Source organism: Mustelus asterias, unplaced genomic scaffold (genome assembly GCF_964213995.1).
Source record: "Mustelus asterias unplaced genomic scaffold, sMusAst1.hap1.1 HAP1_SCAFFOLD_298, whole genome shotgun sequence".
NCBI lineage: Eukaryota > Metazoa > Chordata > Chondrichthyes > Carcharhiniformes > Triakidae > Mustelus > Mustelus asterias.
The window spans coordinates 97,229-125,000 of record NW_027590262.1 but is presented as its reverse complement, the minus strand read 5'-3'; the positions used below and the strand labels follow the sequence as shown (position 1 = coordinate 125,000).

General features: G+C 47.8%; 1 protein-coding gene across 2 annotated transcripts in view; it reads left to right on the top strand.

The window, feature by feature from the left end:
• Nucleotides 1-25,506, top strand: part of pea15 (proliferation and apoptosis adaptor protein 15) — a 34,603-nt gene extending 9,097 nt beyond the window's left edge. For both annotated transcript variants that reach the window (XM_078204289.1, XM_078204288.1), the window contains exons 2-4: nt 23,392-23,581; nt 23,984-24,139; nt 24,689-25,506. In XM_078204289.1, the coding sequence (XP_078060415.1) occupies nt 23,395-23,581; nt 23,984-24,139; nt 24,689-24,753 (408 nt within the window). In that variant the 5' untranslated portion in view covers nt 23,392-23,394 and the 3' untranslated portion in view covers nt 24,754-25,506. The remainder of the gene's footprint in view (nt 1-23,391; nt 23,582-23,983; nt 24,140-24,688) is intronic.
• The last annotated feature ends 2,266 nt before the right edge of the window (nt 25,507-27,772 follow it).

Sequence of the window (27,772 nt, the reverse complement as noted above, 5' to 3'; positions counted from 1 at the left end):
GTAGATTAACAGATACCCGGGAGTGAGTTTCAGACTGGAATATAATCGAGGGGTTTGGGGTGGTTTATATATAGAATAACAGATACCCAGGAGTGAGTTTCAGACTGGAATATAATCGAGGGGTTCGGGATGGTTTATATATAGAATAACAGATACCCAGGAGTGAGTTACAGGCTGGAATCTAATCTAGGGGTTCGGGGTGATTTATATATAGAATAACAGATATCCGGGAGTGAGTTACAGATTGGAATCTAATCAAGGGGTTCGGGGTGGTTTATATATAGAATAACAGATATCTGGGAGTGAGTTACAGGCTGGAATCTAATTGAGGAGTTTGGGATGGTTTCTATATAGAATAACAGATACCCGGGAGTGAGTTACAGACTGGAATCTAATCGAGGGGTTCGGGGTGGTTTATATATAGAATAACAGATACCCGGGAGTGAGTTACAGACTGGAATCTAATCGAGCGGTTCAGGGTGGTTTATATATAGAATAACAGATACCCGGGAGTGAGTTACAGACTGGAGTTTAATCGAGGGGATCAGGGTGCTTTATATACAGAATAACTGATACCCAGAAGTGAGTTACAGTCTCGAATCTAATCAATTGGTTCGGGGTGGTTTATATATAGAATAACAGATACCCGGGAGTGAGTTACAGACTGGAATCTAATCGAGGGGTTCAGGGTGGTTTGAATATAGAATAAGATACCTGGGAGTGAGTTACAGACTGGAATCTAATCAAGGCATATGGGATGGTTTATATATAGAATAACAGATACCTGGGAGTGAGTTACAGATTGGAGTCTAATCGAGGGGTTCGGGGTTGTTTATATATTGAATAACAGATACCCGGGAGTGAGTTACAGATTGGAATCTAATCGAGGGGTTCAGGGTGGTTTATATATAGAATAACAGATACCGGGAGTCAGTTAAAGACTGGAATCTAATCAGGGGGTTTAGGGTGGTTTATATATAGAATAACAGATACCTGGGAGTGAGTTACAGACTGGAATCTAATCGAGGGGTTCGGGGTGGTTTATATATAGAATAACAGATACCCGGGAGTGAGTTACAGACTGGAATCTAATCGAGGGGTTCGGGGTGGTTTATATATAGAATAACAGATACCTGGGAGTGAGTTACAGACTGGAATCTAATTGAGGGGTTCGGGGTGGTTTATATATAGAATAACAGATACCGGGAGTCAGTTAAAAACTGGAATCTAATCGGGGGGTTCCGGGTGGTTTATATATAGAATAACAAATACCCGGGAGTGAGTTACAGACTGGAATCTAATCGAGGGGTTCTGGGTGGTTTATATATAGAATAACAGATACCCGGGAGTGAGTTACAGACTGGAATCTAATCGAGGGGTTCAGGCTGGTTTATATATAGAATAACAGATACCCGGGAGTGAGTTACAGACTGGAATCTAATCGAGGGGTTCAGGGTGGTTTATATATAGAATAACAAATACCCGGGAGTGAGTTACAGACTGGAATCTAATCGAGCGGTTCAGGGTGGTTTATATATAGAATAACAGATACCCGGGAGTGAGTTACAGACTGGAGTTTAATCGAGGGGATCAGGGTGCTTTATATACAGAATAACTGATACCCAGAAGTGAGTTACAGTCTCGAATCTAATCAATTGGTTCGGGGTGGTTTATATATAGAATAACAGATACCCGGGAGTGAGTTACAGACTGGAATCTAATCGAGGGGTTCAGGGTGGTTTGAATATAGAATAAGATACCTGGGAGTGAGTTACAGACTGGAATCTAATCAAGGCATATGGGATGGTTTATATATAGAATAACAGATACCTGGGAGTGAGTTACAGATTGGAGTCTAATCGAGGGGTTCGGGGTTGTTTATATATTGAATAACAGATACCCGGGAGTGAGTTACAGATTGGAATCTAATCGAGGGGTTCAGGGTGGTTTATATATAGAATAACAGATACCGGGAGTCAGTTAAAAACTGGAATCTAATCGGGGGGTTCCGGGTGGTTTATATATAGAATAACAGATACCCGGGAGTGAGTTACAGACTGGAATCTAATCGAGGGGTTCTGGGTGGTTTATATATAGAATAACAGATACCCGGGAGTGAGTTACAGACTGGAATCTAATCGAGGGGTTCGGGGTGGTTTATATATAGAATAACAGATACCTGGGAGTGAGTTACAGACTGGAATCTAATTGAGGGGTTCGGGGTGGTTTATATATAGAATAACAGATACCCGGGAGTGAGTTACAGACTGGAATCTAATCGAGGGGTTCAGGGTGGTTTATATATAGAATAACAAATACCTGGGAGTGAGTGAGTGTCCTTTTGGAACTTGCTGAACAAAATCACATTACAACAAGCGATTCATTTTGTGGGACAAAAGAGCAGAGATCACGTGCCTGCTGTGGCTTTCAAGGACAGTCCCTATTTGTGCTGAAAATGACAAATACTGTCTGGTGCCCCACGGCTACAGCAGGAGGTTCAATACAGAGAAAATCTCCCTCTACACTGTCCCAGCAAACACTCCCAGGGCAGCTACAGTACAGAGTTAGATACAGAGTAAAGCTCCCTCTACACTGTCCCAGCAAACACTCCCAGGACAGGTACAGCACGGGGTTAGATACAGAGTAAATCTCCCTCTACACTGTCCCCATCAAACACTCCCAGGACAGGTACAGCACGGGGTTAGATACAGAGTAAAGCTCCCTCTACACTGTCCCCATCAAACACTCCCAGGACAGGTACTGCACAGGGTTAGATACAGAGTAAATCACCCCCAACACTGTGCCCATGAAACACTCCCAGGACAGGTACAACATGGGGTTAGATACAGAGTAAATCTGTAACTACAATGTCCCTGTCACACAATCTCAGGATGTGGAGATGCCGGCGTTGGACTGGGGTAAACACAGTAAGAAGTCTCACAACACCAGGTTAAAGTCCAACAGGTTTATTTGGTAGCAAATACCATAAGCTTTCGGAGCACTGCTCCTTCGTCAGATGGAGTGGATATCTGCTCTCAAACAGTGCACAGACACAGAAATCAAGTTGCAGAATACTGATTAGAATGCGAAACTCTCCAGCCAGCCAGGTCTTAAAGGTACAGACAATGTGGGTGGAGGGAGCATTCAACACAGGTTAAAGAGATGTGTATTGTCTCCAGACAGAACAGCTAGTGAGATTCTGCAAGATCAGGGGGAAAGCTGTGGGGGTTACTGATAATGTGACATAAATCCAACATCCCGGTTTAGGCCGTCCTCATGTGTGCGGAACTTGGCTATCAGTTTCTGCTCAGCAACTCTGCGCTGTCGTGTGTCGTGAAGGCCGCCTTGGAGAACGCTTACCTGAAGATCCAAGTGTGAATGCCCGTGACTGCTGAAGTGCTCCCCAACAGGAAGAGAACAGTCTTGCCTGGTGATTGTCGAGCGGTGTTCATTCATCCGTTGTCGTAGCGTCTGCATGGTTTCCCCAATGTACCCCAGGTTACTGTGGGAGGCAAGGGAGGAGATTGCGGAGCCTTTGGCGATGATCTTTGCATCGTCGATGGAGACGGGAGAGGTTCCGGAGGATTGGAGGATTGCGGATGTGGTCCCTATATTCAAGAAAGGGAACAGGGACAGCCCGGGAAATTACCGACCGGTGAGTCTAACCTCAGTGGTTGGTAAGTTGATGGAGAGGATCCTGAGAGACAGGATTTATGATCATCTAGAGAAGTTTAGTATGATCAAAAGTAGTCAGCACGGCTTTGTCAGGGGCAGGTCGTGCCTTACGAGCCTGGTTGAGTTCTTTGAAAATGTGACCAAGCACATTGACGAAGGAAGAGCGGTGGATGTGGTCTATATGGACTTCAGCAAAGCGTTCGATAAGGTCCCCCATGCAAGACTTCTTGAGAAAGTGAGAGGGCATGGGATCCAAGGGGCTGTTGCCTTGTGGATCCAGAACTGGCTTGCCTGCAGAAGGCAGAGAGTGGCTGTGGAGGGGTCTTTCTCTGCATGGAGGTCAGTGACCAGTGGAGTGCCCCAGGGATCTGTTCTGGGACCCTTGCTGTTTGTCATTTTCATAAATGACCTGGATGAGGAAGTGGAGGGATGGGTTGGTAAGTTTGCTGACGACACCAAGGTAGGTGGTGTTGTGGATAGTTTGGAGGGATGTCAGAAGTTGCAGCGAGACATAGATAGAATGCAAGACTGGGCGGAGAAGTGGCAGATGGACTTCAACCCGGATAAGTGTGTAGTGATCCATTTTGGCAGATCCAATGGGATGGAGCAGCAGTATAAAATGAAGGGTACCATTCTTAGCAGTGTAGAGGATCAGAAGGACCTTGGGGTCCGGGTCCATAGGACTCTTAAATCGGCCTCGCAGGTGGAGGATGCGGTCAAGAAGGCGTATGGCGTACTAGCCTTCATTAATCGAGGGATTGAGTTTAGGAGTCGGGAGATAATGCTGCAGCTTTATAGGACCCTGGTTAGACCCCACTTGGAGTACTGCGCGCAGTTCTGGTCACCTCATTACAGGAAAGATGTTGAAGCCATTGAAAGGGTGCAGAGGAGATTTACAAGGATGTTGCCTGGATTGGGGGGCATGCCTTATGAGGATAGGTTGAGGGAGCTTGGTCTCTTCTCCCTGGAGAGACGAAGGATGAGAGGTGACCTGATAGAGGTTTACAAGATGTTGAGGGGTCTGGATAGGGTGGACTCTCAGAGGCTATTTCCAAGGGCTGAAATGGTTGCTACGAGAGGACACAGGTTTAAGGTGCTGGGGGGTAGGTACAGGGGGGATGTCAGGGGTAAGTTTTTCACTCAGAGGGTGGTGGGTGAGTGGAATCGGCTGACGTCGGTGGTGGTGGAGGCAAACTCGTTGGGGTCTTTTAAGAGACTTCTGGATGAGTACATGGGATTTAATGGGATTGAGGGCTATAGATAGGCCTAGAGGTGGGGATGTGATCGGCGCAACTTGTGGGCCGAAGGGCCTGTTTGTGCTGTGGCTTTCTATGTTCTATGTTCTATGTTCTATGTACCATGCCCCGGGACATCCTTTCTTGCAGCATATCAGGTAGACAACGTTGGCCGAGTTGCAAGAGTAGGTACCGTGTACCTGGTAGATGGTGTTCTCACGTGAGATGATGGCATCCGTGTCGATGATCCGGCACGTCTTGCAGAGGTTGCTGTGGCAGGGTTGTGTGGTGTCGTGGTCACTGTTCTCCTGAAGGCTGGGTAGTTTGCTGCGGACAATGGTCTGTTTGAGGTTGCGTGGTTGTTTGAAGGCAAGAAGTGGGGGTGTGGGGATGGCCTTGGCGAGATGTTCGTCTTCATCAATGACATGTTGAAGGCTCCGGAGGAGATGCCGTAGCTTCTCCGCTCTGGGGAAGTACTGGACGACGAAGGGTACTCTGTCCACCGTGTCCCGTGTTTGTCTTCTGAGGAGGTCGGTGCGGTTTTTCGCTGTGGCGCGTCGGAACTGTTGATCGATGAGTCGAGCGCCATATCCTGTTCTTATGAGGGCATCGTTCAGCATCTGGAGGTGTCTGTTGCGATCCTCCTCATCCGAGCAGATCCTGTGTATTTGGAGGGCTTGTCCGTATGGGATGGCTTCTTTAACGTGTTTAGGGTGGAAGCTGGAGAAGTGGAGCATCATGAGGTTATCCGTGGGCTTGCGGTACAGTGAGGTGCTGAGGTGACCGTCCTTAATGGAGATGCGTGTGTCCAAGAATGCAACCGATTCCGGAGAGTAGTCCATGGTGAGTCTGATGGTGGGATGGAACTTGTTGATGTCATCATATAGTTGTTTCAGTGATTGTTCACCATGACTCCAAAGGAAGAAAATGTCATCGATGTACACAATCTCAGGGCAGGTGTAGCACGGGGTTGGATGCAGAGTAAACTTCCCACAACACTGATCCCATCAAACTGTCGCAGGACAGGTACAGCACGGGGTTAGATACCAATTAAAGTTCCCTCCGCACTGAGGCCATCAAACACTCCCAGGACAGGTACAGCACGGGGTTAGATACAGAGTAAAGCTCCCTCTACACTGTCCACATCAAACACTCCCAGGACAGGTACAGCACGGGGTTAGATACAGAGTAAAGCTCCCTCTACACTGTCCCCATCAAACACTCCCAGGACAGGTACAGCACGGGGTTAGATACAGAATAAAGCTCCCTCTACACTGTCCCCATCAAACACTCCCAGGACAGGTACAGCACGGGGTTAGATACAGAGTAAATCTCCCTCCACACTGTCCCCATCAAACACTCCCAGGACAGGTACAGCACGGGGTTAGATACAGAGTAGAGCTCCCTCTACACTGTCCCCATCAAACACTCCCAGGACAGGTACAGCACGGGGTTAGATACAGAGTAAAGCTCCCTCTACACTGACCCCATCAAACACTCCCAGGACAGAAAGATAGAAACATAGAAAAGAGAAGCAGGAATCGGCCATTCAATCCTTTGAGCCTGCTCCGCCATTCATTTTGATCATGGCTAATCTTCAAATTTACTAGCTCTGATGAAGGGTAAGCCTGACTCGAAACATTGGCTCTATTCTCTCTCTACTGATAATGTCAGACCTGCTGAGATTTTCCAGCATTTTCTGTTTTGATATCCTGATCCCACCATCTCCCTATATTTCTTGATCCCATTAGCCCCAAGAGCTATATTTAATTTATTTTTGAAATCTCACAATGCTTTGGCCTCAACGACTTCCTGTGGTTGTGAATTCCACACATTCACCACTCTCTGAGTGAAGAAATTTCTTCTCACCTCAGTTCCAAAAGGTTTACCCCTTATCCTCAAATTATGAACCCTAGTTCTGGACTCCACCACCATCGAAACATTCTTTCTGAATCTACTCTGTCTAATCCTGTTAGGATTTAATATATTTCAATGAGATCCCCTCTCACCCTTCTAAACTCCAATAAATATAATCCTAACTGACTCTCTCTTCATATGGCAGACCTGCCATCCCAGGAATCAGCCTGGGAAACCTTCGCTGCACTCCCTCTATAGCAAGGACATCATTCCTCAGATAAGGACACCAAAGCTGTGCACAACAGTCCAGGTGTGGCCTCACCAATTCCCTGCACAATTGCAGTAAGGCATCACTATTTCTGTACTCAAATCCTCTTGCTAAGAAGGCCTACCTACCATTTGCCTTCTTTACTGTCTGCTGTACTTACCTTCAGCGACTGATGCACGAGGACACAAAGGTCTCGCTGAGTATCCACCTCTCTCAATTTATACCCATTCAAATAATAATCTGCCTTCCTATGATTCCTACTGAATGCTATCCACATTATACTGCATCTTCCATGCATAGGCCCACTCAGCCTGTCCAAATCATGCTGAAGCATCTCTGCATTCTCCTCACAGCTCACCCTCCCACCCAACTTTGCATCTTCTGCAAATTTGGGGATAATACATTTAGTTCCCTCTTCCAAATCATTAATATATAATGTGAACAGTTGGAATCCTAACACAGATCCCTGCGGTCCCACGAGTCACTGCCTGCCAATTGGAAAAAGACTCATTTGTGCCAATTCTTTGCTTCCTGTCTGCCAACTATCCATCTCAAGACATTACCTGCAATCTCATATGCTTTAACTTGACATAGTAGTCTGCTATGTGAGACCTTGTCAAAAGCCTTCTAAAATAACCCACGTGCACCGGTTCCAGTAGATTCGTCAAGCATGATTTTCCCTTTGTAAATCCATGTGACTTTGTCTGATTATACTACCACTTTCGAAATGTTGAGCTCTGAAATCCTTGATAATGGACTCTAGCGACTTCCTCAGTACTGATGTTTGGCTCACTGGTCTATAGTTCCCTGTTTTCTCTCTACCTCCCTTTTTGAATAGCAGACTTACATTATCTACCCTCCAATCTGTAGGAACCAGTCCAGTGTCTGAAGAATTTTGGAAAATGACCACCAATGGATCTCCTATTCCTAGGGCCAAAAGCTGTAGTTAATGTAAAGGAACTTGGTGTAATAACCATCACTAGGGAGAAGGTATTGAGTAAACTAATGAGATTAAAGGCAGATAGTCTCCGGGACTTAATGGCCTGCACCCTAGGTTTTTAAAGGAGGTAGCAGCAGAGATACTGGATGGATGGGTTTTCATATTTCAAAATTCCTTGCTCCCTGGGAAGGTCCCGGTGGATTGGAAACACGCTAATGTGACACCCATATTCAAAAAGGGAGAGAGGCAAAAAGTAGGAAACTATAGGCCGGTTAGCTTTGCCTTTGTGGTGGGGGAGTTGCTGGAATCAATCCTTAAGGAGGAGGTAACAGAACATTTGGAAAGATAAAGCTCAATCCACTATTGTCAGCATGGTTTGATGAAGGGTAAGTCATGCTTGTTTGAGTTCCTTGAGGACATAACCAGCACGGTGGACAGTGGGGAACCTACGGCTGTGGTATATCTGGACTTCCAGAAGGCATGTGACAAGGTGGCACATAGAAGACTGAGTCAGAAGATGAGATCGCAGAGGTTTGGGGGTAGAGTACTCGATTGGATTGAGGATTGGCTGACTGACAGAAAGCAGAGGGTCGAGATAAATGTCTCCTTCTCTGGCTGGCGAAACGTAACTAGCGGGGTGCCGCAGGGATCAGTCCTCGGACCTCAAATGTTTACAATCTATATAAATGATCTGCGAGCAGGGACAGAGTGTAACATAGCAAATTTTGCAGATGATACTAAAATAGGTGGGAAAACAGGTAGTGAAGAGGACATAAAGATTTTGCAGATGGACATAGATAGGCTAGGAGAATGGGCCAAAATTTGGCAGATGGAGTTTAATGTGGATAAATGTGAGGTTATCTATTTTGGCAGAAAAAATAGAAGGGCAAATTATTACATGGAAAGCAGATTCGAAATGGGTCTGATCAGAGGGATCTGGGTGTCTTTGTTCATGGATTGTAGAAAGTCAGTATGTAGGTTCAGCATGTAATAAAAAAGGCAAATGGGATGTTGGCATTTATTGTGAAAGGATTGGAATATAAAAGTAGAGAAGTGTTGTTGCAATTGTATAGGGTGTTGGTGAGACCACATCTGGAGTATTGTGCCCAGTTTTGGTCTCCTTATTTGAGGAAGGACATAGTGGCATTGGAGGCAGTTCAGAGGAGGTTCACCAGATTGGTTCCAGGGATGAAAGGGTTGACGTACGAGGAGAGATTAAACAGTTTGGGCTTGTACTCGCTGGAGTTTAGAAGGATGAGAGGGAATCTGATCGAGGTATATAAAATTTTTAATGGGATTAAGAAAGTAAATGTTTCTTCTTATGGGGCAATAGGTCACAGGTATAAGTTACGAGGTGGTAGATTTAAAACAGATGAAGAGGAACTACTCGCAGAAGGTGGTGAATTTGTGGAACTCGCTGCGCCATAGCACGGTGGAGTATGAATCATTGAATGGTTTTAAGGAGATAAATACATTTCTAATTTAAAAAAAAGAGATATGGAGAACAGTGGGGAGATGGATTTGTGACCAGGGAGAGATCAGCCATGATCTGATTGAATGGCAGAGCTGGCTCAAGGGGCTGAATTTGCCTGCATCTGCTCCTAATTCCTATGTTCCTATGTTCATATGGGTAGATACAGAATAAAGCCCTTCTAAACTGTCCCCATCAAACACTCCCAGGACAGGTACAGCACAAGGTTAGATTCAGAGTAAAACTCCCTCTACACTGTCCCCATCAAACACTCCCAGGACAGGTACAGCACGGGGTTAGATACAGAGTAAATCTCCCTCCACATTATCCCCATCAAACACTCCCAGGACAGGTACAGCACGAGGTTAGACACAGCATGAAGCTCCCGCTACACTGTCCCCATCAAACACTCCCAGGACAGGTACAGCACGGGGTTAGATACAGAGTAAAGCTCCCTCTACATTGTCCCTATCAAACACTCCCCAGATAGTTACAGAATGGCGTTAGGTACAGAGTAAAGCTCCCTCTACACTGTCCCCATCAAACACTCCCAGGACAGGTACAGCACGGGGTTAGATACAGAGTAAAGCTCCCTCTACACTGTCCCCATCAAACACTCCCACAACAAATGCAGCATGTGATTAGACAGAGTAAAACTCCCTCCACACTGTCCCCATCAAATATTCCCAGGACAGGTTAGGGTTAGGTTACGAAGTTAGATACAGAGCAACTCTCCCTCTACATTATCGAGCAAAGTCCAAGTGAGCGATAAAAATAGGAGGTTCGCTAGTTAGGGGCCTGGACAGGTATTTCATTGGCCATGTTCAAGACTCCAGGATGGCGTGTTGCCTCCCTGGTGCCAGGGTCAAGGACGTCTCTGAGCTGTTGCATGAAATTCTTAAGGGGGATGGGGAGGAGCCAGAGATCATTGTGTACATTGGAACCAATGACATAAGTAAAAAGAGGGATGTGATCCTACAAAGTGAGTCTAAGGAGTTAGGGAAGAGGCTGAAAAGCAGAACCTCGAGGGTAGTAATCCCGAGATTACTAGTGCAGGTATGACATTCTCCCTGACGAGTAATACAAATCCTGCACCTCTTTTACCTCCCAGTCTATCTAGTCCAAAACATCGAAACCCTGGAACATTGAGTAGCCAGTCCTGTCCCTCTCTCAACTAAGTCTCTGTAATGGCCACAACATCATAGTCCCATTACTAGTGAGTGCCATGTGCTAGTGAGGCAAGGAACAGTAAGACAGGACAGATGAATGTGTTGCTAAGTAGCTGGTGCAGAGCGCAGGGTTTCAGGTTGTTGGACCATTGGGACCTCTTTTGGGGCAGGGGTGACCTGTACAAGAAGGACATGTTGCACCTAAACTGGAAAGGAACCAATATTCTTGCAGGGAGGTTCACTAGTGCTAGTCCAGAGGGTTTGAACTAGAGTGGCAGGGGGCTGGGAACCAGAGCACCACGTGGAGGGATTGAGGGGAAGCTAGATATTAGGATCAGTAAGTCTGAAAGGAAGGACAGGCAGAGGGACAGGATAATAAACACGATGGGGCTGAAGTGTGTTTATTTCAATACAAGGAGTGTTATGGATAGGGCAGATGAGCTTAGAGCCTGGATCAGTACATGGGACTATGATGTTGTGGCCATTACACAGACTTGGTTGAGAGAGGGACAGGACTGGCTACTCAATGTTCCAGGGTTTCGATGTTTTGGACTAGATAGACAGGGGGGAAAAGAGGTGCAAGAGTTGCATTACTAGTCAGGGAGAATGTCATACCTGCACTCAGAGAGGAAATCCTGGAGAGCTCACCTACTGAGGCAATATGGGTAGAGCTCAAAAATAGGAAGGGTGCAATCACTCTGATGGGATTATACTATAGGCCCCCCAACAGCCCCGGGACATTGAGGAACAAATATGCAGGCAGCTTATGGAAAGATGCAATAACAACACGGTTGTCATAGTGGGTGACTTTAACTTCCCCAATATTGACTGGGACTTCCTTAGGGCAAAAGGCTTAGACGGGACAGAATTTGACAGGTGCAACAAGAGGGTTTCTTGAAACAGTCTGTGAATAGTCCAACTGGAGCAGGGGCCATACTGGACCTTGTATTGGCAAATGAGCCTGGTCAGGTGACTGACCTTTCAGTAGGAGAGCATTTTGGAAACAGTGATCACCACTCCTTAAGTTTTTTAAGATAGCTCGGAATAAGGGTAAGTCAGGACCCTGTGGGAAGGTACTAAGTTAGGGGAGGGCAAATTACGACAGAATTAGGCAGGAGCGAGGGAAAGTTGATTGGGAGCAGCTGATATCGGGCAAGTCCACATCTGACATGTGGGAGTTGTTTAAAGAGCTACCAATCAGAGTTCAGGACCTGAATGTTCCATTAAGGAAGAAGGATAAAGATGGTAAAGTAAGGGACCCTTGGATGATGAGAGAGATTGTGAATTTCGTTTAAAGGGAAAAAAAGCATTTGTAAGGTGTAGGAAGCTAAAATCGGACAGGGCCTGTGAGGAATATAAAGCAGAAAGGAACTCATGCAGGAATTAAGAGAGCAAAGAGGGGCCATGAAATAACTTTGGCAGGTAGGGTTAAAGAGAATCCCAAGGCATTTTACACAAACATTAAAAACACGAGGATAAATTGTTTGGGTTTAATCTCAGTTGTTTGGGTTTAATTTCAGTTGTTTGGGTTTAATCTCATTTGTTTGGGTTTAATTTCAGTTGTTTGGGTTTAATCTCAATTGTTTGGGTTTAATCTCAGTTGTTTGGATTTAATTTCAGTTGTTTGGGTTTAATCTCAGTTGTTTGGGTTTAATCTCAGTTTAGAGTCTCCCACCCTCCCCCCTCCTCTAACCTAAAAAAAAAGGACTCGGAGTGAGAACAGGTAAGCTTTTTTTTTCTCTCTTCCGTTTCTTATTCAGGGAAGTTAGCAGGGATGTCAGTGCAGGCAGTGCAATGTTCCTCCTGTGGGATGTTTGAGGTGAGGGACACCAGTATCCCGGCTGAGTACACCTGCAGGAAGTGCATCCAATTCCAGCTCCTTGAAGACCGTGTTAGGGATCTGGAGCTGGATGAACTTCGGATCATTCGGGAGGCAGAGGTGGTCATAGATAGAAGCTTCAGGGATGTAGTTACTCCGAAGAATGAAGATATATGGGTGACGGTGAGAGGGGCTGGGAGGAAGCAGTCAGTTCAGGGATCCCCTGTGGTCGTTCCCCTCGGCAACAAGTATACCGCTCTGGATACTGCTGAGGGGGACGACCTACCAGTGGTAAGCCACGGTGACCGGATCTCCAGTGCTGGGTCCGTCCCTGTGGCTCAGAAGGGAAGAGGGGAGAGCAGGAGAGCAATAGTCATTGGGGACTCGACAGTTAGAGGGACAGATAGGAGGTTCTGTGGCAGTGAAAGAGATTCACAGATGGTATGTTGCCTCCTGGGTACCAGGGTCTGTGACGTCTCGGACCGTGTTTTCAGGATCCTTAAGGGGGAGGGGGAACAGTCACAAGTCGTGGTACACATTGGTACCAACGACATAGTTAAGAGAAGGGACGGGGATTTAAAACAGGAATTTAGGGAGCTAGGGTGGAAGCTGAGAGCCAGGACAAACCATGTTGTCATCTCTGGTTTGTTGCCGGTGCCACGTGATAGCGAGTTGAGGAACAGGGAGAGAGTGCAGTTAAACATGTGGTTGCAGGGATGGTGTAGGAGGGAGGGTTTCAGTTACATGGATAATTGGAGCACATTCTGGGGAAGGTGGGACCTGTACAAACAGGACGGGTTGCACCTGAACCAGAGGGGCACCAATATTCTGGGAGGGAAATTTGCTACGGCTCTTCGGGGGGTTTTAAACTAATTTGACAGGGGGAATGGGAAAACGAGCTGTAGTCCAGAAGCCAGTGTTGAGTGTAGTGAGGTACTGAGGAGGGTATCAAGGTCGCAGGAGTGTACCGGCAGACAGGAAGGTGGATTGAAGTGTGTCTACTTCAATGCAAGGAGCATCCGGAATAAGGTAGGTGAACTTGGAGCGTGGATTGGTACTTGGGACTACGATGTTGTGGCCATTACAGAGACATGGTTAGAACAGGGACAGGAATGGTTGTTGGACGTCCCGGGGTGTAGATGTTTCAGTAAGAGTAGGGAAGGTGGTAAAAGAGGTGGAGGAGTAGCATTGTTAATCAAGGATAGTTTAACGGCTGCTGAAAGGCAGTTCGAGGGGGATCTGCCTACTGAGGTAATATGGGCTGAAGTTAGAAATAGGACAGCAGCGGTCACATTGTTAGGAGTTTTCTATAGGCCCCCAGATAGTAATAGAGATGTGGAGGAGGAAATTGCAAAGCAGATTATGGATAGGTGTGGAGGTAGTTGTCATGGGTGACTTCAACTTTCCAAATGTTGATTGGAACCTTTATAGGCCGAATAGTTAGGATGGGGCAGTTTTTGTACAGTGTGTGCAGGAGGGTTTCCTGACACAATATGTGGATAGGCCGACAAGAGGTGAGGCCACATTGGACTTGGTACTGGGTAATGAACCAGGCCAAGTGTTAGATTTGGTTGTAGGAGAGCACTTTGGAGATAGTGACCACAATTCGGTGTCTTTCATTATTGCAATGGAGAGGGATAGGGCCGTACGGCAGGGCAAGGTTTATAATTGGGGGAGGGGTAATTATGATGCGATTAGGCAAGAATTAGGGAGCATAAGATGGGAACAGAAACTGTCAGGGAAAGGCACAAACGGAAAGTGGAGCTTGGTCAAGGAACAAATACTGAGTGTCCTTGATAGGCATGTCCCTGTCAGGCAGGGAGGAAATGGCCGAGTGAGGGAACCATGGTTCACAAAAGAGGTTGAATGTCTTGTCAAGAGGAAAAAGGAAGCGTATCTAAGGAAACAAGGTTCAGTTGGGTCGCTTGAGGGTTACAAGGTAGCAAGGAATGAGCTTAAAAAAAAGGGCTTAGGAGAGCTAGGAGGGGACATCAGAAGTCCTTGGCGGGTCGGATCAAGGAAAACCCCAAGGCTTTTTACTCTTATGTGAGAAATAAAAGAATGACCAGGATGAGGTTAGGGCCGGTCAAGGGTAGTAGTGGGAACTTGTGCATGCAGTCAGAAGAGATAGGAGACGCGATGAATGAATCCTTTTCTTCAGTGTTCACCAAGGAGAGGGACCATGTTTTTGAGGATGAGAGTGGGATACAGGCTGATAGGCTGGAGGAGGTAGATGTTCTGAGGGAAGGTGTATTAGCAATTTTGAAAAACCTGAGGGTCGATAAGTCCCCATGGGCCAGATGGGATATATCCTAGGATTCTTTGGGAGGCAAGGGATGAGATTGCAGAGCCTTTGGCTTTGATCTTTGGGTCCTCACTTTCCACGGGGATTGTGCCAGAGGACTGGAGAGTGGCGAATGTTGTTCCTCTGTTCAAGAAAGGAAATAGGAATGACCCTGGTAATTATAGGCCAGTTAGTCTTACTTCGGTGGTCAGTAAGTTAATGGAAAAGATCCTGAGGGATAGGATTTATGACCATTTGGAAAGATGCAGCTTAATCTGTGATAGTCAGCACGGATTCGTGAAGGGTAAGTCTTGCCTCATAAATTTGATTGAATTCTTTGAGGAGGTAATAAGTATGTAGATGAAGGTAGAGCAGTTGATGTTGTATACATGGATTTTAGTAAGGCGTTTGATAAGGTTCCCCATGGTCGGCTCATGAAGCAAGTAAGGAGGTGTGGGATAGAGGGAAATTTGGCCGATTGGATAAGTAACTGGCTATCTCATAGAAGACAGAGGGTGGTGGTGGATGGAAAATTTTCAGACTGGAGACCAGTTACCAGCGGTGTACCACAGGAATCAGTGCTGGGTCTGCTATTTGTGATTTTTATCAATGACTTGGAGGAGGGGGCTGAAGGGTGGGTCAGTAAATTTGCTGATGACACCAAGATTGGTGGATAGTGGATGAGGTGGAGGGCTGTTGTAGGCTGCCAGGAGACATTGATAGGATGCAGAGCTGGGCCGAAAAATGGCAGATGGAGTTGAACACTGATAAGTGCGAGGTGATTCATTTTGGTAGGACAAATTTGAATGCGGATTACACGGTCAACGGCAGGTTTCTGATGAATGTGGAGGAACAGATCTCTGAAGGTTGCCACTCAAGTGGATTGAGCCGTGCAGAAGGCCTATGGTGTGTTAGCGTTTATTAACGGGGGGTTTGAGTTTAAGAGCCGTGGGGTTATGCTGCAACTGTACAGGACCTTGGTGAGACCACATTTGGAATACTGTGTGCAGTTCTGGTCACCTCACTATAAGAAGGATGTGGAAGCATTGGAGAGAGTGCAGAGGAGATTTACCAGGATGCTGCCTGGTTTGGAGGGTAGGTCTTATGAGGAAAGGTTGAGGGAGCTAGGGCTTTTCTCTTTAGAGCGGAGGAGGATGAGAGGCGACTTAATAGAGGTTTATAAGATGATGAGGGGGATAGATAGAGTGGACGTTCAGAGACTATTTCCTCGGGTGAATGTAGCTGTTACTAGGGCGCATAACTATAAGGTTCATGGTGGGAGTTATAGGAGGGATGTCCGAGGTAGGTTCTTTATTCAGAGAGTGGTTGGGGTATGGAATGGACTGACTGTTGTGATAGTGGAGTCGCACACTTTAGGAACTTTCAAGCGGTTATTGGATAGGCACATGGAGCACACCAGAATGATAGGGAGTGGGATAACTTAATCTTGGTTTCGGACAAAGCTCGGCACAACATCGAGGGCTGAAGAGCCTGTACTGTGCTGTACTCTTCTATGTTCTATGTTTTATAACTAGGGAGAGGGTAGGACCACTTAAGGATAAAGGAGGCAACTTGTGCTTGGAAGCAGGGGCAAATGGAGTTCAATCCAGGCAAGTGTGAGGTGCTGCACCTGGGGAGATCAAATGTTAAGGGTAGGTGTACAGTTAATGGCAGGAGCCTGAACAGCATTGATGTACAGAGATAGCTTGGGGTTCAAGTCCATTGCTCCTTGAAAGTGCCACACAAGTCGATAGGACGGTAAAGAAGGCGCATGGCATGCTTGCTTTTATTGGTCGGGGCATTGAGTACAAGAGTCAGGATGTCATGTTGCAGCTTTATAAAACTTTGGTTAGGCCGCACTTATTGCATTCAATTCTGGTCGTCACATTACATGAAGGATGTGGAAGCTTTGGAGAGGGTGCAGAAGAAGTTTACCAGGATGCTGGATTAGCGGATATGAGTGATAAGGTGAGGCCGGACAAACTAGGGTTGTTTTCTCTGGAGAGATGGAGGTTGAGGAGAGACTTGATAGAAGTTTATAAAATTATGAGACATATCGACAGAGTTGACAGTCAGAATCATTTTCCCAGAATTGAAATGTCTAATACTAGGGGGCATACATTTAAGGTGAGAGTTCAAAGGAGATGTGAGGGGCAGGTTTTTTTTACACAGAGTGGTAGGTAGGTGTCTGGAACGCGCTGCCAGGGGTGGTGGTGGAGACAGATACGATAGGGCCATTTGAGGGGCTTTTAGGTAAACACATGAATATGGAAGGAAGAGGGATATGGACCAAGGGCAGGCAGAAGAGATTGTGTTAGGCCAACATCATGGGCCGAAAGGCCTGTTCCTGTGCTGTATTGTTCTATGTTCTATATACACTGTGCCCATCAAACACTCACAGGACAGGTACAGCACGGTGTTAGATGCAGAGTAAATGTCCCTGTACATTGTTCCCATCGAACATTCCCAGGACAGGTGCAGCATGGGTTAAGATATAGAGTGAAGCTCCCTCTACGCTGTGCCCATCAAAGATTCCCAGGACAGGTACAGCACGGGGTTAGATACAGAGTAAAGCTCCCTCTACACTGTCCCCATCAAACACTCCCAGGACAGGTACAGCATGGGGTTAGATACAGAGTAAAGCTCCCTCTACACTGTCCCCATCAAACACTCCCAGGACAGGTACAGCGCGGGGTTAGATACAGAGTAAAGCTCCCTCTACACTGTCCCCATCAAACACTCCCAGGACAGGTACAGCACGGGGTTAGATACAGAGTAAAGCTCCCTCTACACTGTCCCCATCAAACACTCCCAGGACAGGTACAGCATGGGGTTAGATACAGAGTAATTCAAATTGTTTAAGGGAGTTAAACTAATAGTCATTGTCTTTTTTTTGTACTGACTGTATTCATTGCTTTGGTCTGCACCATACTTTTAAGTGACATTTGTATTACACGTGAAGCGTGCATAATTCTTGCAGCAACATACTGGGAGTGTTCTCCGCCACATTGAAAACATCCTTTAACCCTCACTGTTGCAATTTTTCTGTCAGGCACCGTTGCGCCTGCATTTGGGATGTTTTGCACTACAGCCATTTCCCGCCATAAATGATTTACCTATTTCGGCATGCCATGCAAAGCTTGCAACTCTGTCACGCCCTGCTCCACACAATCAGTCACCTGGGCCAGCTCCACATGTTTAACTTCGGTCTCCACCAGTAACGTTTCCTTGTATTATTAAGCTGTTTACACCACAGACCATTCTGCCCCTTAACATTTCTCCTAATGCTGTGCCGAAAACACAGTGTTCTGCCAGTTCCCCAAGTCTTGCCATGAAACCTGAGACTGTCTCCCCTGGCTCTCGGATTGTCATATGAAATTAGTATCTCAGCGCAATGATTGAGGGACGGGATTAAAATGATTTTTCACCAGCTTCACTGGCGTTCATGTCTGGAGCATCACGGTGCCAGCCAAATAAAGCGTAAAACTCCTTCTACACTGTCCCCATCAAACACTCCCAGGACAGGTACAGCACGGGGTTAGATACAGAGTAAAGCTCCCTCTACACTGTCCACATCAAACACTCCCAGGACAGGTACAGCACGGGGTTAGATACAGAGTAAAGCTCCCTCTACACTGTCCCCATCAAACACTCCCAGGACAGGTACAGCACGGGGTTAGATACAGAGTAAATCTCCCTCTACACTGTCCCCACCAAACACTCCCAGGACAGGTATTAGATACAGAGTAAAGCTCCCTCTACACTGTCCCCACCAAACACTCCCAGGACAGGTACAGCACGGGGTTAGATACAGAGTAAAGCTCCCTCCACACTGTTCCCATCAAACACTCCCAGGACAGGTACAGCACGGGGTTAGATACAGAGTAAAGCTCCCTCTACACTGTCCCCATCAAACACTCCCAGGACAGGTACAGCATGGGGTTAGATACAGAGTAAAGCTCCCTCTACACTGTCCCCATCAAACACTCCCAGGACAGGTACAGCGCGGGGTTAGATACAGAGTAAAGCTCCCTCTACACTGTCCCCATCAAACACTCCCAGGACAGGTACAGCACGGGGTTAGATACAGAGTAAAGCTCCCTCTACACTGTCCCCATCAAACACTCCCAGGACAGGTACAGCATGGGGTTAGATACAGAGTAATTCAAATTGTTTAAGGGAGTTAAACTAATAGTCATTGTCTTTTTTTTGTACTGACTGTATTCATTGCTTTGGTCTGCACCATACTTTTAAGTGACATTTGTATTACACGTGAAGCGTGCATAATTCTTGCAGCAACATACTGGGAGTGTTCTCCGCCACATTGAAAACATCCTTTAACCCTCACTGTTGCAATTTTTCTGTCAGGCACCGTTGCGCCTGCATTTGGGATGTTTTGCACTACAGCCATTTCCCGCCATAAATGATTTACCTATTTCGGCATGCCATGCAAAGCTTGCAACTCTGTCACGCCCTGCTCCACACAATCAGTCACCTGGGCCAGCTCCACATGTTTAACTTCGGTCTCCACCAGTAACGTTTCCTTGTATTATTAAGCTGTTTACACCACAGACCATTCTGCCCCTTAACATTTCTCCTAATGCTGTGCCGAAAACACAGTGTTCTGCCAGTTCCCCAAGTCTTGCCATGAAACCTGAGACTGTCTCCCCTGGCTCTCGGATTGTCATATGAAATTAGTATCTCAGCGCAATGATTGAGGGACGGGATTAAAATGATTTTTCACCAGCTTCACTGGCGTTCATGTCTGGAGCATCACGGTGCCAGCCAAATAAAGCGTAAAACTCCTTCTACACTGTCCCCATCAAACACTCCCAGGACAGGTACAGCACGGGGTTAGATACAGAGTAAAGCTCCCTCTACACTGTCCACATCAAACACTCCCAGGACAGGTACAGCACGGGGTTAGATACAGAGTAAAGCTCCCTCTACACTGTCCCCATCAAACACTCCCAGGACAGGTACAGCACGGGGTTAGATACAGAGTAAATCTCCCTCTACACTGTCCCCACCAAACACTCCCAGGACAGGTATTAGATACAGAGTAAAGCTCCCTCTACACTGTCCCCACCAAACACTCCCAGGACAGGTACAGCACGGGGTTAGATACAGAGTAAAGCTCCCTCCACACTGTTCCCATCAAACACTCCCAGGACAGGTACAGCACGGGGTTAGATACAGAGTAAAGCTCCCTCTACACTGTCCCCATCAAACACTCCCAGGACAGGTACAGCATGGGGTTAGATACAGAGTAAAGCTCCCTCTACACTGTCCCCATCAAACACTCCCAGGACAGGTACAGCGCGGGGTTAGATACAGAGTAAAGCTCCCTCTACACTGTCCCCATCAAACACTCCCAGGACAGGTACAGCACGGGGTTAGATACAGAGTAAAGCTCCCTCTACACTGTCCCCATCAAACACTCCCAGGACAGGTACAGCATGGGGTTAGATACAGAGTAATTCAAATTGTTTAAGGGAGTTAAACTAATAGTCATTGTCTTTTTTTTGTACTGACTGTATTCATTGCTTTGGTCTGCACCATACTTTTAAGTGACATTTGTATTACACGTGAAGCGTGCATAATTCTTGCAGCAACATACTGGGAGTGTTCTCCGCCACATTGAAAACATCCTTTAACCCTCACTGTTGCAATTTTTCTGTCAGGCACCGTTGCGCCTGCATTTGGGATGTTTTGCACTACAGCCATTTCCCGCCATAAATGATTTACCTATTTCGGCATGCCATGCAAAGCTTGCAACTCTGTCACGCCCTGCTCCACACAATCAGTCACCTGGGCCAGCTCCACATGTTTAACTTCGGTCTCCACCAGTAACGTTTCCTTGTATTATTAAGCTGTTTACACCACAGACCATTCTGCCCCTTAACATTTCTCCTAATGCTGTGCCGAAAACACAGTGTTCTGCCAGTTCCCCAAGTCTTGCCATGAAACCTGAGACTGTCTCCCCTGGCTCTCGGATTGTCATATGAAATTAGTATCTCAGCGCAATGATTGAGGGACGGGATTAAAATGATTTTTCACCAGCTTCACTGGCGTTCATGTCTGGAGCATCACTGTGCCAGCCAAATAAAGCGTAAAACTCCTTCTACACTGTCCCCATCAAACACTCCCAGGACAGGTACAGCACGGGGTTAGATACAGAGTAAAGCTCCCTCTACACTGTCCACATCAAACACTCCCAGGACAGGTACAGCACGGGGTTAGATACAGAGTAAAGCTCCCTCTACACTGTCCCCATCAAACACTCCCAGGACAGGTACAGCACGGGGTTAGATACAGAGTAAATCTCCCTCTACACTGTCCCCACCAAACACTCCCAGGACAGGTATTAGATACAGAGTAAAGCTCCCTCTACACTGTCCCCACCAAACACTCCCAGGACAGGTACAGCACGGGGTTAGATACAGAGTAAAGCTCCCTCCACACTGTTCCCATCAAACACTCCCAGGACAGGTACAGCACGGGGTTAGATACAGAGTAAAGCTCCCTCCACACTGTTCCCATCAAACACTCCCAGGACAGGTACAGCACGGGGTTAGATACAGAGTAAAGCTCCCTCTACACTGTCCCCATCAAACACTCCCAGGACAGGTACAGCACGGGGTTAGATACAGAGTAAAGCTCCCTCTACACTGTCCCCACCAAACACTCCCAGGACAGGTACAGCACGGGGTTAGATACAGAGTAAAGCTCCCTCTACACTGTCCCCATCAAACACTCCCAGGACAGGTACAGCACGGGGTTAGATACAGAGTAAATCTCCCTCTACACTGTCCCCATCAAACACTCCCAGGACAGGTACAGCACGGGGTTAGATACAGAGTAAAGCTCCCTCTACACTGTCCCCTTCAAACACTGATGTGGAGATGCCGGTGTTGGACTGGGGTAAACACAGTAAGTAGTCTCACAATACCAGGTTAAAGTCCAACAGGTTTATTTGGTAGCACAGATCCCGGTTGAGGCCGTCCTCGTATGCGGAACTTGGCTATCAGTTTCTGCTCGGCGATTTTGCGTTGTCATGTGTCGTGAAGGCAGCCTTGGAGAACGCTTACCTGAAGATCAGAGGCTGAACGCCCCTCACGGGGATCTTCGGGTAAGCATTTCCCAAGGCGGCCTTCATGACACACAACGCAGAATCGCTGAGCAGAAACTGATAGCCAAGTTCTGCGCACATGAGGACGGCCTTAACCAGGATCTGTGCTACCAAATAAACCTGTTGGACTTTAACCCGGTGTTGTGAGACTAATTGCTGTGCCCATCAAACACTCCCAGGACAGGTACCACATGGGCAAAAATACAGAGCAAAGCTTCCTTTACATGGTCCTGTTGATGTGCTTAATGGATTGTCAGAAAGGTGTGTTTTATGGAGCGAATTCCAGAACTTAGTAACCTTGTGGTCTTCAACTTCGGTGTGATGTGTCGGGGATGATGGCTTATTTCAGGGGCAGAGTTGGGAAGTGTGAAGAAGTGGGAGTTGACAGGAGTGACGGAGGGGGCCGAGGACCCCATGGAGGGAAGTCTGATTTTCCATCCCCAGACAGTCATTTTCCCTCCCGCTCCTGATATTCCTGACCATTCATCCCTATCCTTCTGAAATCCAGGGAAGACATTGTCTCCGAGCTGTTACCCCGGCAACTGTTCCCCGGCGGCCCTGGAATGCTTGGTTGCCAGGGAGACTGCCTGTATGAGGCTGATTGGAGCAGCGGGGGTGCTGTTGAGGGAGGGGGTTTGGGGGGGGGGGGGGGGGTGTGAGTCTCAGAGATCATCCCCGCTAAGCGCTGACTCTGGGCTGGGGGGGGATTAGAAACAGCACGGGCTCCGTCGACACAGACTTGTTGACTAGGCTGGGCTCCGGAGAACAGAGAGAGAGAGAGAGCGAGAAGGTGCAGGAGGAAGAGGAGTGCTCACATCTCTCCTTTACATCTTCCCTCCGTCTCCATCTCTCTGTCTCTCTCCATGTCTCTGTCTGTCGCTCCGTCTCTATCTCTCTATCTCTCTCTCTGTCTGTCTGTCTGTCTCTCTCTGTGTGTCTCTCTCTGTCTGTCTCTATCCCTCTCTCTGTCTGTCTGTCTCTCTCTGTGTCTGTCTCTCTGTGTCTGTCTCTCTCTCCCAGTCTTTCTCTCTACATCTCAGTCTCTCTGTATCGCTGAGTCTCTCTCTCTCTCTGTAGCTGTCTCTCTGTCTCTCTCTCCATCTCCGTCTCTCTCTCTATATCACACTGTCTCTCACTTTGTCTCTCCATGTCAGTCTCTATCTGCATCTCACTCTGTCTTTCTCTCTGTCTATCCCTGCCTCTCTCTCCATCTCTGTCTTTCTCTTTCTGCATCTCAGTCTCTCTGTATCACTCTCTGTCTCTCCGTGTCTCTGTCTCTCCGTGTCTCTGTCTCTCCGTGTCTCTGTCTCTCTCTCGGTCTCTCTGTCTCGTTCAGTCAAGCTCTCTTCCTGTCTGTCTGTCTCGCTAAGATTTTCTGTGTCTCTCTCTGTCTCCACCACCCCCCCCCCCCCCCGCCCCACTCACTCACTCTCAGTCTCTCTCTTTCTGTATCTCCCTCTCTCTCTCCTTCCGTCGCTCTCTCTATTCCTCTTCGTCAAACCCTCTCTCTTCCTAACAATCTGGTCTTTTCTCTCCCTCAGATCATGGCAGACACAGAACTAGTGCAATTTGCTGCCTTGCTTGATGATCTCTCCTCTAACATCACGCCAGAGGACCTGAACCAGCTCAAGTTGGCCTGTAAGGAGGATATTCCCAGTGAGAGGAGTCAGGAGCTAACTGGATGCAAGGAGTGGTTTAACTTCCTGGAAAAGCATGACAAACTCTCCAAAGGTAGGAGCCTGAATGTTGGCCACAGGCTTCTCCCCACCAGGTTTCAACACCACCCTCCTGCCATTGCCAGCCTGATATTTGATGTCAATGGCTGCAGCCTTGATGGCCAACTCCCAGGCAGGCTTTGAGCAGCCAACTAGGCTTGGCCTGGGATCAGTATGTCAACTCCTCCCTCCCCGTGCCACTCGCACTCTCTGCATGCCAAGGTCAGAGGGTCGAAGATAACATGCAATTGGAAAGGAGGGAGATTGGAGTTGGGGGGGATTGAAAGGGAGGGAGATTGGAGGTGAGGGGGGTTGGAGGGGAGTTTAGTTAAATAGATCTTTCTGAGATTGGACCAGCTGGGTTGCTGACTTGGGAGGGAGGCGGGCACAGTATAACTCCATTCTATGTGCCCTGTAGATAATCTCTCGTATATCGAGCACATCTTCGAGATGTCGAGGCGCCCGGATCTCCTGACTATGGTGGTTGACTACAGAACCAAAGTCCTGAAAATCTCCGAGGACCAAGAGATTGAGTCAAAGTTCACACGGATCCCAAGCGCCGTGAAGTACAAAGGTAAGGAGTCACCTAGAATAGAGGGAGGAAGTGAGGGAGGGAGGGAAAGAGGGCAGGGGAGAGGGAGGGAAGGAGGGAGTGAGAGCGGGAGGGAGGAAGGGATGGAGATAGAGAGGGCGGCAGAGAGAGCAGAAGAGGGAGGGCGTGAGAGGGAGGGAGGGTGGAAAAAGAGGGAGGGAGGGAAAGGGGGGAGGAGAGGGAGAGAGGGACGGAGCAAGGGAGAGAGGCGTGGAGATAGAGAGGGAGGGAGGGAGAGAGGCACAGAGGGAGATAGGGATGGAGATAGGGAGCGAGGGAGATAGGGATGGAGATACAGAGGGAGGGAGATAGGGGCGAGGGAGATAGGGATGGAGATACAGAGGGAGGGAGATAGGGAGCGAGGGAGATAGGGATGGAGATACAGAGGGAGGGAGATAGGGAGCGAGGGAGATAGGGATGGAGATACAGAGGGAGGGAGATAGGGATGGAGATACAGAGGGAGGGAGCGAGGGAGGAATTGCACAGTTTGGGGAGTAAAATGTGATCATTTCTTTCTCTCCCTTTCCCAAGATGTGATTCGACAGCCCTCGGAAGATGAGATCATCAAACTTCAACTGCCTCCGAAGAAGGTCTGAGCTTTGCCGGCGAGACTGTCCTCGAAGAAAGAGAGAGAGAGAAGGAGAGATAGACAGAGAGAGATAGAGAGAGAGACCAAGAGCGAAGGAGATAGCTGTTTAAAAATAACCCTTTAAAAAAAATTAACCTACATTCATGCTCCGTAGCTCTTGGCAAAGCCGCAGAAACAGATCTCCGTGTGTGTGAGGATGAAATGTGATATATTTCCCGACTGTATTACTTTGTGTTGTCTCCAGATTCCTGCGTCTCTCACGCCAGGTCCCCATATCCCGGCCGAGCTCTCCATTCCCTCCCTCAGCTTCTTTATCTCCTGTGCCCCTCCCACTCACCCCTGCAACTGCTGCATTCTCTGATCCTGAGAGAGCCTCTCCCAAACCTCCCCCTCCCGGGGCAGCAACTCTATGCAACGCAGACAGGTTCACTCTGTCTGAAAAGCCAAGAATCTCATTGTCTCTGCCCCGCTGCCTGTTAGTGAGGGGAGAGTGCTCGTTGGGCAGGTGGGGGGAGGGAGGGAGAGGGGGTAGAAGGAGAGCGTGGATGTCGGAGCAGACGGAGATCTCTCCTCGGGCTCCCCGGCGAGCTCCCTCGCGCTCTGGGGAAGGAGTGACGCAAGGCACTCGCCTCTCGACTCACCCGCTAACCCTTGTCGTATTCTTTCTGTCCCCGCGCACGGTGCAGAGCCAGGCTGCTCGTGGTCCCTGTCGCTGTTTTATTAACTGAGGTGTGGCATTAAAACCGCGTTGTGCATTTCGAAAAGGATCCGGTTCTGTGTTTTCTTTCTGTATTTATCTGTGAGTGTGTGTGTTTGTGTGTGAGACTGTGTGTGTACGTGTATGGGTGTGTGTGTGATTGTGGGTGTGTGAGAGAGTGAGTGATAGTGTGAGACAGTGTGGGGACGATCTTACCGGCTCGTTGGGCATATGATCTGGTAAGATTGCGAGAGAGGTGAAAAACCAGGTTCGCGCCCAGTTTCCCACCTCTCACGCTGATACTGGCACTGAATTGCTGGAGAAATCTGCTTCGCACTCGGTAAAGGCACGAGGCAGATTTTAATATTTAAAGAACAAAGAGCAAAGAAAAGTACAGCACAGAAACAGGCCCTTCGGCCCTCCAAGCCCATGCTGATCATGATGCCCTTAACGAAACTTAAAAAAACCTTCTGCCCTTCCTCAGTCCATATCCCTCTATTCCCTCCCTATTCATGTACCCATCCAGATGCCTCTTAAAAGTTGCTAATGTGCCTGCTTCCACCACCTCCTCTGGCAGCGCGTTCCAGGCACCCACCACTCTCTGCGTGAAAGACTTCCCCTCCACATCTCCCTTCAACTTTTTCCCTTAAATCTTAATATAACCATTACTTGTGAGCCCGGGATGGACGTTGTCAACCGGTGTGGATTCGTATGGTCCCCAGCAATGAGAGCCAGACATGATGGCCTCGCCGTTGGTTTGGGAAGCCATTGAAGCTCCCCGCGTGGTCAGGGGCAGAGGTGGGCAGTGCCCCTTAGGCAGTACTAGCTTGGCACTGCCAGCCTGGCCACCGGGCAGTGTCAAGGGACAGGGCTTGAAGGGGAGGGGGCACAGCCTGAAGGTGAGGCGGTGCATGGGGAGCGATCAGCCAGGGATGGGGTGGGGTGAACGGGGCCGGCAATTGGCCAGTGGGGGAATTGAGGAGGGGATGTGATCAGGGGGGGCCACAATCGGTGGGGTGCAAGAGGCTATGTCTGGGAGAGTAACAATCTCCCAAATCACTATGCACTGTTGTATATACGGGCAGTCCACGCGTTATGAACACCCGACTTACGAACGCCCATACTTACGTACCAACCTCCGTAAAGCCTATTATTTTTTAAAATCGAGTTACATACAATGATTCGTACTAACGAACGGGCGGACTACATTGCGCGGTGCTCAAAACACTGCGCGTTTTCAGCGGTTCGTCGGCCCGAGGGAGAACAGCGCCACGCCGTCGTCGCCATTTTAAGTCGGATCACGTAAACGCTGTTGTGTGCGTTGTGTTTTGACTTAAATTTTTCGTGTATTTACCCTGGTAATCATGGCTCCAAAGCGTAAATCTGATGCAAGTGATGGTGATGCATCGAAGAAAAGGAAAACGATCACGATTGAAACGAAAGTGGAAATAATAAAGTGATCGGAGAGAGGTGAAACGCCAACAAACATTGGAAAAGCGTTAGGCTACAGTCGGTCAATGATCGGGACAATTATAAAGGACAAGGGGAGGGTAATGGAGCATGTAAAAGGCTCTGTCCCGATGAAAGCGACAATTTGGTTCGAGGATCAAAATCAGCGTAATATTCCTATTAGCCTTGGCTTAGTGCAAGAAAAGGCTCAAAGCCTTTTCAGTGATTTAAAAGCTGCACGTACAGCAAGTGAAGATGCTTGTGATGAAGAATTTGTTGCGAGTAGGGGTTGGTTCAAGCGTTTCAGAGGGAGGGTAAATTTACACAATGTTAAAGCGCAAGGTGAAGCAGCGAGTGCCGATGTAAGTGCTGCGAGAGAGTTTCCTGAAATATTGGAAAAAATTATTGAGGAGGGAGGTTATGTGGTTGAGCAAATATTTAATGTAGACGAGACTGGCTTATTTTGGAAAAAAATGCCTGAAAGGACATACATTTCAAAAGAGGAAAAAACTGCTCCAGGGCATAAGGCATCCAAGGATAGGCTAACGTTATTGCTTGGTGGTAATGCATCCGGGGATTGCAAGATTAAGCCAATGCTTGTGTATCGCTCCCTAAATCCGAGGGCACTCAGCCGAATCATCAAGGCATCTCGTCCCGTTATTTGGAAGTCAAACACAAAGGCTTGGGTAACAAAAGCTCTCTTCGGAGATTGGTTCCTGAACTATTTTGTTCCTGCTGCTGAATGCTATTGCTTGGCCAAGAAGATTCCTTTCAAAATTCTCCTTGTGCTTGACAACGCCCCCAGACATCCAAGCACTTTAGATGACCTTCACCTCAATGTAAAGGTCATCTTTTTACCACCCAACACCACATCACTACT